The following is a 13152-nucleotide window of genomic DNA, read 5'->3' as shown; positions in this document are numbered from 1 at the left end:
ACTAGACATACATATAAAACATTTATCATTATTCTTATCTTTATCACTTCCCTTTAGTTATCTTCTGTTGGGTCCAGCCCCTATGTGACTGATACTGTATGTGCACATTCTCTGACTTGTTAGATTCACTGTGATGCACACTACAGTAACATGCAAATATACACACGCACGCACTCAGTCACACTCGTGCCAACAGACACATATACCAACACACACAATTATTACACTACTACTATTACACAACACCCAACTATTACTCTATTACACAACACCCCACACAATCAACAGATATAACCGCTTAAGGTGTCTTGTCTCATACTAACACATTTCCCCCTAAAAGTGACATGTAAGATAATGAAATGTTTTGTTTGTTTTTATTAGATCCCCATTACCTTTTGCTTTTAGCATTAGCTATGCTTCCTGGGCTCTTTTCAATTAAATGTAATGGACTGAGTGCTGAGAACAAAGAACACACTCAACAATCACACACTGGAGACATGTCAAGACAATGGCACGTTCAATTCAATTTTAGGCGGCATGCCAGCTCGAAATGGTATCAATATTGCTAATTGGTGTAATGTTAGACTAATGCGAAGGCATTATACTTGCAGGTGAAGGTGCAATTTTACTTTTTGGCCACTAGATGTCAGTAAGCTATTATGATATCACCCATGGTAGGCCAGCTGCAGCTCTATTTTCCTGGCATTTTTTTCCCCACTGGCCTGTTCAACATTATTCTCCACCTGTTACCTTCCCTGTTGTCACTGACAGCTGATGTTGGAACAACTAATGTAACCAGAAAAGTGCCGCTCACTGTTCTTCCTCAACCTCATTCTGTGGGTAATGCACATGTGCACACACACACACACACACACAAGCGTGCACACACACGCACATACGCACTCACACATGCACACACACACCCCCACACATGCACCCCCCCCGCCCACACAGACACACACACACACCCTACGCCGTGCACCCAATTAAGTAAGAAAAGAATTGCATCTGTGTTGCTGCGGCTTTTCTCTCTTCATGTTTCAAACTCTATAAACGCTATAAACTCTATAGACGCCTTTTCACCTCCCGGCAGCCAATAATAGCCGACATGGGGTATGATTGACAGGTGCTGGCCAGAAGCTAGCCATTGGCAGAAACGAGATGACTGGTGCAGCACTGAGGGAATCCAGTGGTGCAGTGAGCTGCCACACTGTGTCTAGAAGGCTGTGTCATACACGAATATGAGTCCAGGCTCAAGTGTAGTGTCTTTTTCCCTTTCGCATTGTTCTTCCATATACTGCATGTTCACCTGTCCTTTACAACGTATTTACAAAGACGTTTTCAATGGAAATCACTGTAAGTTTGCACGCACGTAAGCACTCACCCACGCATGCAAGAAAGCAAGCACGCACGCACGCACGCATGTGATGCACAAACATGAAGGTAAAAAAAAAGGGCCCATACACACATGCAGAGGTGCTAAGAATCCTCTTACTGGTGGAGTGGTGGCCACTTCTCCCCCAGTGTGTAGAGAGTGCAGTACAGCTGAACAGATTGTGTCTAGTTTAGGGCTGAACGAATGGTCCACTCTGTTCTATTCTGCTCTGCTCTGCTGTCTACCTTCCTGCCGGTGTGTGTGTGTGTGTGTGTGTGTGTGTGTGTGTGTGTGTGTGTGTGTGTGTGTGTGTGTGTGTGTGTGTGTGTGTGTGTGTGTGTGTGTGTGTGTGTGTGTGTGTGTGTGTGTGTGCGTGCGTGCGTGCGTGCGTGCGTGCGTGCGTGCGTGTGTGTGCGTGCATGTGTGTGGCTGTGGATCAATGCTGGATCGGGGAGCCGGGAGCGCAAGCCCATTAAAGTGGGCCGCATCTCCACCAGGCGCTGCCATTTCTCTGCACTGAAGTACTAGCCTCGGGCTGAAACACTTCTGTCATACAGCACACACAAACACATAACATGGGGTCACACACGCAATGCATTCACACGCACACGCACACACGCACACGCGCACACGCACACTCAATGTGTATGGAGTGAAAAAGTGGACACAAAGTTTTGTATTCACAGGAAAATAATCTGTGCATATATGGGATATGTGTACATCTTTGGTTGTAGTTGTAGTAAAATAAATATCTGCAAACCCTAAGAATGAGTCTATTTGTACTTAACTTAAAATAAGTTGTGTGTTTGTTATGTGTCCAAATATGAATCAAAATGTTACGAATTAAAAAATTCAGGCATTGAAAAGTTACAAATACAAATTTCTCAGAAGCAAGAAAGTGGTCAAAAATATGTCATCGGTTGCGTCATCACGCCAAAGGGATGGGTGGATTGGTCGGAATTTCCCAAGTTCCCATCCTGTGTCATGTTTGTGTGTGTGTGCGTGCGTGCGTGCGTGCGTGTGTGTGCGCGTGTGTGTGTGCGTGCGTGCATGCGTGTGTGTGTGCACCACAATGCCTAATAATAATGCCACAGTAAAGTGCCTCTAAGGGCCCAGTTGTGATTCCCAGGCCTGATAGCTCCTCCAATGGAAGCCGCATTTCAGGGCCAAGGCAGCAACAGCAACAACAGGCTGGGCAAACTAATGGATGGACCATCTAATGTGAAGAGATAACACACACATACGTGAACGCACACACGCAGACATGCCCTGCATAACACACACACAAACACACACACAAACACTCACACACACACACACACACACACACACACACACACACACACACACACACACACACACACACACACACACACACACACACACACACACACACACACACACACACAAAACTAATGGATGGACCATCTAATGTGAGGAGATAGGACACACACAAACGCACACACACACACACACACACACACACACACACACACACACACACACACACACACACACACACACACACACACACACACACACACAATCGCACACACACAATCGCACACGCACACACGCACGCACACACACACACACACATACACACACAACGCAGGCACCACCACAACCAGTGGTGTAGTGGGGATTTTTAAAGTAGGGGTACGCAATTTTTAACATCATAAAATAATTAGGCAACTTATCATCTCAAACCCCCCAACTGTCCTCAATCTACCGTCATTGCTTCGCCATTTTCATCTGTTTGGTCAATCACCTGCAATACTGCTATGTGATCAATGCTTTTTGTATGCAAACATGGGCAGAAGTTTCTTTTTAAATCTCACTTCAGGAGAAGTGGGTGGCAGGCACGTGTCCCTTGTTCCCACTCAAGAGCGAAAGCTGTCAATGATCTCTAGCATTATTACATCTTTGCATCCGTTAACATCTCCAAAGGGACACATTCAGGGGAGTAAAACTACTATTCCGGTCATTACGGAAGCTAAGATAAACCCAGTTACAGGAGTGCAGTTAAGTAATTGTTTGCCGTCCGTCACTCTAGCCGTGTTGTCTCTGTCAGATGCCGAGATCCGCCAATTCCAAGGCCTGATACTACAAGAAAATCCCGAGTTTGAACCTGTAAGTTAACACTTTTTAAAAGAAGAGAGGCCAAATGACTACATTTCAGACTTGCAAACAAACTCTGAAACCAGGCACTGAGCCTTAAAACTACCAGCCCTGCGATACATGGTGATATATACGCAGAGTGAGTAGAGACGGTGCTGAACTGAGGGTAACCGAAGCCAAGTCCAGCCACCCCAGCAGGGTGTCATCTGTGCAGGGGGAGTGAAGGGGATGGGAGGAAGCTCTGAATGCATGGGGCAAAGACGGTGGAAGGGTTTAGCAACCATGAGGAAGGATAAAAGTTGTACCAAAAATACTGAATCAAACCAAGATAACGCAAAACACGCCCACTCAATGCAAAAGCGTGTGCTCAAGTTGGGTCTCCTAAGGGGGCGTTGTCCCCCACTTCTTCTTCTCTTTTTGAGGTGTTTGCACAAGACGTGCGCTACCGCCATCTACAGCGCTACGATGACTTCATTGATTCTCAACCTCAGGACTCCGAAGGTCTCCTAACCGAAGGTCTCCTAAAGGGGCGTTCACCCGACATAAAGTGGATACCGGAAAAGAAACAAAATGACGCTTCTTGTTAGCGCCACCTTTTTTGGTTGTACTACTTCACCACCGTTACACCCACCAACGTAATAATCCGGCCAACGTAATAAAAAATGTGAAATTCAGATGAAATAGCCTGGCCAATCTAATAATTTCTTGCCAACGCAATAACTGTTGCCTAATTACGTTTGCAGGAAATGATCACGTTGGTGGCAAGGTCGAGAAGTCTTATATTTTGTTAAATTTTGTCCCATCAACGCAATAACAGTACTGATTTAGTGAACGTAGATGTTTTATCATCTGCTTAATAGATTCACTGATGGCAGATTCACTTTCACTGCATTAGTGCTATTATTACATTGATAGGGCAAAGTGTGAAAAAATGTAACAGAATGTAAGACTATTCGACCTTCCCACCTATGTAATATGCCCTGTGGTGGGTGTTACACATCACCACACTAAGACACCGACCGACTGTGCAAAAAACACAAATCAAATTGATCTAGAAAGCTACAGCTACACACTTGGTCCTGGTGGCAGTGCTTGCTATTTGAGCAGTAAACAACACATTGCAAGCAAAAAAGGCATTCGACAAGTTGTCAGAGAAGCATAACCAAACCTATACAATCACTCTCACAAACACACACACACACACACACACACACACACACACACACACACACACACACAGATTATCTCTCTCACACAGACACAGACACACACACACACACTGTATGGGATGTGAGGGCACATGGCTGGTGGTTTATTTGTGGGCTGGAAGAGAAGCGGTTTGGGAGGAGGCCAGGCTGAATGGGAGACACTTTGATGTGGAAATCCAGCAGCCCTCGCATGGCACTGACATGGTTTCTCCGAACACACACGCATGAAGTGTCTCTGCAGGTGCATAAGCGCACACACAGGCATGCATGCCACACATTCTCTCTATCTCTATGTACCACAGCATACATGCATGCGTGCAAGTGCATTCTCTCTTTCACACACACAGACACAGACACAGACACACACACACACACACACACACACACACACACACACACACACACACACACACACACACACACACACACACACACACACACACACACACACACACACACACATACAATGAGAATTACACAGTGGGTAACAGTATGTGCCTAAGGGCTTGAGAAGAATAAAGAAAATCAGAACACACAAAGGCAAAAATGGATCAAGGGTGCTAAACTCACTCAGTGACTTATACAATATGTCAACCAGCAAATGCCAGCACTTGGAACGGAGCAAGCAATGACTATGGCTAAGTTTATGGATGAACTAATGACTATGGTTAAGATTACATTGTCTGTATCGTTTCCATTGCAGAGGCACGCAACTGTCCATGCACAATAAAACCCCCTGAAGACTATGAGCGGGTTACTATTAGTGGAGGAGGTATTTAATCAGGTTTGGGGACCATTTTTGAATTATTTAGAGGGAGTGGAGGTCGGTGTCGGTTGTTGTTGATGTTTGAGGGCACTTTGTTTTCTGTTCATTGTGTTTTTTTCCTTGTTTTGGTGTGTTTGTTGTTTAATTTCAAATTTTAAAAATAAATTAAAAAAATAATGTAAAATAAAAAAACTCCAGAGCCGGAACAATTTGAATCCGCCAGAGCCCACATATTCACTCCAGTACGAAGCTGATCCGGCACTGTATAACCACTGGAATCAAATATATGATGAGATCCGAGATCTGCTCTGCTGCCACTTGCCTTCTGGAAATGTTGTTTATGGTGGCTCGTGCATGCCCGGATGAATGTGTGTTCACATTTCAGACATTTTTGTGTCACTGTGTAGACAGAGAGATCTTTGGGTAGAGGGACTGATGTGTGAGCACGCAAATCGCTTCCAATCCGCTGATTTAGTAAGTTGGTTATTTGTTGCTGTCTAAATTAAAATATATTACATTACCTACTTTCTCCTTAAAACAATCTAAGAAGTGTGTGTGGGCCCTACCGTGGCCTAACGGTAGGGCACTCGTCTACTATGCGGCCAGCCCGGGTCCTTTGCCGGCCCTTCCCGTCTCTCTCCCAACTCAATTCCTGTCACCATCTTCACTATACTATCATAATTAAAGTTAAAAAAAAAAAAAAAAAGAAGTGTGTGCGTGCGTGTGTGTGTGTGCGTGCATGCGTGCGTGCGTGCGTGCGTGCGTGCGTGCGTGCGTGCGTGCGTGCGTGCGTGTGTGTGTGTGTGTGTGTGTGTCACACAAGTGTGTTTTGGCTGTAGGGGCACAGGTGTAAAAACACTGTAACTGTGTACATTAAATCTGCGATTCCTACCCACCTCAGTTCACCTCAGAACCTCCCAGTTCGGCAATTTACCATCATCATTCCACACAGCTCTTCATCTCCTCATCTCAGCTCTACGAGGCCATCAGACTCAAAATTGACTAGATTTCTCTGCCATCATTCCACCATTAGCGACATTACAAATCCAATTCATTGCAGATCTTGCACAACTGCACCCTAGACGGCCATGTATCACTACATCCTTACTCAGTAATCTCATCGCCTCTCTTCACAGTGCCTGCCAACTTACTCAATTCAGTGGGCACCCGTGGCCTAGTGCAGTGGTTCCCAACCTTTTTCTTCAGGGACCCATATTTTTACCATTGTATGCTTTGGTGACCCAATGGTGCAAAACTCATAAGTTATCATTTTATTCCTCAATTTGTCTTCAGTCAAATATAGAATAACTGTTTGATGTATCACTTTCATTTTGTTGCTTCTATACATATTTTAGTTATACATAGTATTAAAATTATATATAGTATTAAATTGAAACCCCTTAAAATCAAGAGGGCTTTGCGACCCACTGTGGATCTTTTGTGACCCATAGGTTGGGTCCCGACCCATAGGTTGGGAACCACTGGCCTAGTGGATAAGCAGCGGTGGCCTAGTGGGCTTTAGATCAGAGGGTTGCGGGTTCCAATCCCACCCTTCCACTCCCTATCTCACTACATGGCTCAGGCTGAGGGCCCCTTTTAGAGCAAGGCACCTAACCCGACACTGCTCCAGGGACTATAACCAATACTTGCCTGCAAAGGCAAAGTGCAGTAACTACGGTAACATTAAAGGGGTATGCCACTATTTTGGGGCTTAATACAGTTAAAATCGTCGGCCAGGGTTTATATAGGTGGTAAAGTGTCAATGGATCCGTGTAGCATGTAGCAATGTAGCGATTTTAACTGTATTAAGCCGCAAAATAGTGGTATACCCCTTTAACACTGGTAAAAAATGCCTTCAAAGCTTTGGTTATGGGCTGGATATTGTAGTTACTGCATATTTAGTATAGCAATGTCTAAAACAGGACACATTTGGAGCACAAGATAAAAGAGGTAAAGTAAAGCTTTTTCAGTCTAAACTCTTTTGACAAAATGTGTACTTGCTGCTCTTTATAGGTCAGAATACCCTGTACTTAAAAGTATGTCGCTTTGGATAAAATCATCAGCAAACTATAATGCAATGTTAATGTAATTTTAGTGGAATTGCCTATTCTTGGAACAAACGGAAAAGGACAAGTGTTGTTTTTTTTACTTTCCCTGGCCAGTTCGTCCCTCTCTGCCTTCTGCTTCTTCTGCTTCATTTGTACCAGGAGGCATTTTTATCAGTGGATAATTGGGCTGAGCCTTTCATGGCAAGCTCCAGAGCGACCTCTCAGTGAGTCACAGAGAAATGTTTTCTACTTTTTCTTTTCTTTTTTATGTCTTTTGGAATCATTTGTCTATTTCTTACCTGGGTAAAATCCACGCTCTTCTGCAAATGCCAAAACTATTAAGATGATCTGATCTCTCATCATTTGTTATGCATTATGTTATAAGCATATGTTCAATGCCACTAATTGTGTGTGTGTGTGCCCCATCGCTCCTTTTTAGTTTGCGCAGAACAGATGGCCTAAAAGTTGAGACATTTCAGCACCCCAGTTTCCAGTGTGCCTGTGTGTGTATGTGCATGTGTATGTGCATATGTATGTGCCTGTGTGTGCGTGTGTGCCTGTGTATGTGCCTGTGTGTGTGTGTGTGTGTGTGTGTCTGCATGTATGTGTGTATGTGTGTCTGTGTGCGTGTTTGGGTGAAAGAGTCAAAGCTTGTGAAAGCGTGTGTGTGTGTGTTTGTGTGTGTGTGTGTGTGTGTGTGTGTTTGAGTGAAAGCGTCAAAGCTTGTAAAAGCGTGTGTGTGTGTCTGCGTATGAGAGTGTATGTGTGTGTTTGTGTGTGTGTGTGTGTGTGTGTGTGTGTGTGTGTGTGTGTGTGTGTGTGTGTGTGTGTGTGTGTGTGTGTGTGTGTGTGTGTGTGTGTGTGTACACTTTGCCGCTATTGAGTGACTCACCAGTATTGCTGCCACTGCTCCTCCTTGAAGACATCCTCTGGGATGGGATCGATCAACACCAAATCAGACACTTGCCTGAGGAGAGAGTAGGAGTGAGAGGGGAGTAAAAGGAGGGGACGTGTGTGTGTGTGTGTGTGTGTGTGTGTGTGTGTGTGTGTGTGTGTGTGTGTGTGTGTGTGTGTGTGTGTGTGTGTGTGTGTGTGTGTGTGTGTGTGTGTGCGTGCGCGTATGTGTGCATGTGCGTGTTTGTGTGTGTGTGTGTGTGTGTGTGTGTGTGTGTGTGTTTCTTTAGTGACAAGACAGTATTAAAATGGCAATGGCCAGACAGTGAGAGGGAGTGGAGGGCCGGTTGCCTGTGAGCCACGGGCGGATGGCCCATGCCGTCCATCAGTCTAACCACCAACACAACCACACACGGACATCATCTTCCCCCGAGAAACAGGGTCTTCATCTGGCGCACCATTAATAGTCTATGGTGGGCACTAACACCATCCATCTCTGAATTAACTCTAGGGGGCGTAGTGTTACTGGCAGCCGGAAATCAGGACAAGAGAGATGGGGACAGGAGAGTGAGGAGAGGAAAGGAGAGGAAAGGATAGAGAAAGGAATGCAAAGAAGGAAAGGAAAAGACAAAAAAGCTGAGATGAGAGGAGAGGAGAGAAGGAGAGGGGAGGAGAGACGATGAGAGGAGAGGAGAGAAGAGGAGAGGGGAGGAGAGACGATGAGAGGAGAGGAGGGGAGGGGAGAGGAGAGAAGAGAAGAGAAGAGAAGAGAAGAGAAGAGAAGAGAAGAGAAGAGAAGAGAAGAGAGGAGAGGAGAGGAGAGGAGGAGAGGAGAGAAGAGAAGAGAAGAGAAGAGAAGAGAAGAGAAGAGAAGAGAAGAGAAGAGAAGAGGAGAGGAGAGGAGAGGAGAGGAGAGGAGAGGAGAAGAGAGGAGAAGAGAAGAGAAGAGAAGAGAAGAGAAGAGAAGAGAAGAGAAGAGAAGAGAAGAGAAGAGAAGAGAAGAGAGGAAAGAGAAGAGAAGAGAAGAGAAGAGAAGAGAAGAGAAGAGAGGAGAGGAGAGGAGAGGAGAGGAGAGGAGAGGAGAGGAGAGGAGAGAAGAGAAGATAGGAGAGGATAGGAGAGGATAGGAGACGAGACACTGCTAAAGCAACTCTTCTAATCCCTGGCCAGATCGCCGAGATGTACTATAAACTTCACAGTCTGGGCCACGTGTCTTGATCTGCCTGGGACAGTGGAAGCAGGGGGCTTGTGGGTAAATATATATGCGAGTGGTGAGGGAGCGGCTTTATAAAGAGCTCCCTGTCAAATGTGGTTGCTTTATGGTGGTGAGGTGAAGAGACGAGAAGCTCCGCATGGGCCTTTAAACTAATGTCACGAAGCACAAACACTCGGGGCTCAGGCAGGCAGGCAAACAGACCTGACAAGGATCTACTACAGTCAGAGCTGACTACTTGGGTGGGAAGGGGGGGGTGCTTTGAGATGCTTTGGGTTGCTTTGAGATGCTTTGGGTTGCTTTAAGATGCTTTGGGTTTTCGGCTGCCACTTTTTGCACTTCAATTGAGCTGTGTTGTGCTCGAAAAGCAAAAAGTGTCAAGAGTCACGCTGTGTCAAGCTGTAGGCCTACCAGAAAACCGGCAGTGGAAAAGAGGCATTAATACTCCGAATCTTAAACTCACTGGGTGAACCTGCAGCCAAATTCAAGCAGTCTTGAGAATCTGTAGCCGAATTCAAGCAATCACTTCAAGAAAGTGTAGCGGAATTAAATAAATAACTATCACTACAAGAAGGTGTGGCTAAATTCAAGCAAGCATGGAATTGGAAGATGTAGGTTAACTCAAGCAAGCGTCCTATCCACCTTATTTCCCCTGCTCACTAACTCTGTCCATTTCAATGTTTGTCACGCTCACAGAATTTCCAGTCTGCTAGTTCCGGTTAGGCTGCCCATTGCCCTTTCTGAATGGTTTCACAATAGCAACGGCTACCAAAATAGTCTTGGTGGCGCCCCCCTTGTAGCCGTGGATTACAAGGTGCATAGGAAGGAGTACCTCAAGCATAGCCTGATTATAATCAACTTTCAAATCTCGATTCAAGCAAACGCCGCCAAAGGTGTTGTGTCATTAGGAGGGCATAGCCTGGCTACCTCAAGCATGCATCTACAGTGTTACTACTCACGTGTGGTGGATGTGGCTGTAGAAGCGTCCGTTGAGGGAGCCCAGCTCTGAGCCCACCAGGATGAAGGGGGTGGCAATCTCCGCCACTTTCACCAGCCGATGGAGGTCGTCAACCATCCTGAAACACACACAGGGTATATGCACACAGGGCATTGCATTATATTACAGAACACATGGCAGACACTTTCATCTACAGGTAGAGCATGTAATATTTTTTAGCATGACTTGACAATTTTCACACATGAATAGGTGGATCTTATCCATGTGCACTATTTTGAATTAAGTTACCACCTATAGACATCTTTGCCTGCGATCCTTTGTGAGTATCTTTGCACGGTTTGTAAGAACTTACTGAACTTTGGTGAGATCAGTAAATATTAGTTCATGTCGAAGTAAATATTCTCTTGGTGCCTGAAGAATCTGGGGGAATGAGTATCTTCACAGACACGGCAGAGACAATCTTACGAATTACCAAAAGAACTCAGACACAAAGTTTAGTATACAATCGATATCCCCCAACTCTCTATAAACAACACAATGATTTTCAACTGATTTGGATTCATGGAATACACACATCCACATATTGGAGAATAGAATAAAAGAGTGTGTGTTTAAAAAAAAACTCTCACATGTAGGACATAATGGAAATAAGGAATGAGGAATATAAGGAGCAAAGGACAGAAATAAATTAATGGATGAAAGAAAGAGAGCAAGAGAGAGAGAGAGAGAGAGAGAGAGAGAGAGAGAGAGAGAGAGAGAGAGAGAAGATCTGCCATGATCTGTAGAGACCGTCTGCATGCAGACGTCCATCTGTTAGTTACTCTCTCTCATTGACAAGTAAGACGGGGGGTACAAATGAAGCGTCTTCACTGAGGAGGCAGGAAGTGGGCCATCAAACAGCCAACCCCACCGAGCTTATTGGATTCTTGGGGGGAAATTGATTGTCCTGCATCTGGTGTAAAAGTAAATAAAGACAAGCAAGTAAATGAAAAACGAATAAAGTGAAAAAAGTGGCGCCTGCCCACCTGTCTGGGCAGGACAGACCACAGGGGACTGAGGGAGACAGAGGGTTTGCAGAACCAAAACTGCAGGCTTGCCCTCCACACTTTCCCCCCACTGCACTCAATAACACCCCCTGGACAGATTTAACAGTCTGTGGCTGGTGACTAAATATGTCACAGACACACATAGACACAAACACACACACACACACACACACACACACACACACACACACACACACACACACACACACACACACACACACACACACACACACACACAGTCAGAGAGAGTCCAACCGTACCTGTGAAACAATGTGTTTCATCAACAGGGTCAACCAACAGACAGCTGACCGACCTCCGGTTCCCCCCGGCTGGAGGTACTCAAGGGGGTATATAGGTGGTGTTGACACCATCACAGGGCGTCAACAACGTGGCGCCGTTTCAAGGTTGACGTCCCACCTGACAGTGGGAGAAGAGGTGGCAGACTGTCGCAACGCCACTCAGGGGGAAGTTACTGCGGGGCTCGTTATTAAAAAGGGGTAATAATAGCTGATAAGAGGATCGTGAGCCAGCGATCGTCGCCTCCGAGCCCAGAGCAGCACAATGCTGCTCATTAGCCAGTTGAAATAAGCCCATTTGATATGCTAAAGTGGGCCACGCATAATGATGCAAATGCACCACTTTAAGAGGCATGAACAACGAGATTACCCCGGCAAACGAAACAAAGACAAGGAAATTAACATACAACATTGGGATCAGCGGCACCGCCATTCGGAAAAATGAGGACGCTTCCGGAAAAGGTTTTTTTTTCTCTTATTTTAAGGCTGTAATGAGGGAAGTGTCCAAGTGTCTCTCGTGTCATCATGTCTTTTATGAAAAGGCTGACAGAGATAAGTGCCCACCTGCTGGGTAAGAGGGTGCTCATTCTCACGCGTCTGACGCATCGCACAAAGAAACGTCAAGCAATTTCCCCGACGGCGATTACGTCTCAAAGGGACGTGGTTTCGTAAGCCTGTACCATCCACATGCATTGCTATACTACATATACACTTTTGACAAACCCAAACAAAACATGGAGGCACTCTATCAACAAAGACTGACTGTGCAAGCAATGTTAAATTATATTACACTAGTCAAAACAACTCACAAGGAAATAACCAAGGTGCAAATAAGAAGAGAATCTCATAGCAAAAAAAAGTTTGTGTAGCCAGGCAACAAGACAGCTTTGGTGAGCACGCAGAGTGGAGGTTAGGTGATGAAGAATAGAAGTGAGAAAGGAAAAAACCTTCACACACATTCTTCAAGATTGAGATGATAACCCTACATTTCATAGCAACCGGTAGATTGGATTACCATTGAGGTCTGTCAAGTTTAAAAACTTGAAAAAGGCAGAATGGTCCAAACATTTCATTAAAACATCAGGTATCGGCAAAATACTCCTTTGCACAAGTAAGTTTCCTGTGACCAGGACCTCCTAACCCGTGTCTAAGTACCCTCTTCAGATAAATAGACACAATTGAGGAACAACATGATAGAACATTTAAGAGTAAATAGAGAATAAGGCC

General features: G+C 45.2%; 1 protein-coding gene across 1 annotated transcript in view; it reads right to left on the bottom strand.

Annotated features, from left to right (window-relative positions):
• si:dkey-122a22.2 (uncharacterized) overlaps positions 1-13152 on the bottom strand; it is a 55471-nt gene that overhangs the window by 20157 nt on the left and 22162 nt on the right. Inside the window, exons 6-7 of the mRNA XM_063198953.1 lie at positions 10585-10701; positions 8411-8485 (exon numbers count right to left, since the gene is read on the bottom strand). Coding sequence (XP_063055023.1) covers positions 8411-8485; positions 10585-10701 — 192 coding nt within the window. The remainder of the gene's footprint in view (positions 1-8410; positions 8486-10584; positions 10702-13152) is intronic.

Source organism: Engraulis encrasicolus, chromosome 5 (assembly GCF_034702125.1).
Source record: "Engraulis encrasicolus isolate BLACKSEA-1 chromosome 5, IST_EnEncr_1.0, whole genome shotgun sequence".
Taxonomy (NCBI): Eukaryota; Metazoa; Chordata; class Actinopteri; order Clupeiformes; family Engraulidae; genus Engraulis; species Engraulis encrasicolus.
This window is presented reverse-complemented; position numbering and strand designations above follow the sequence as displayed.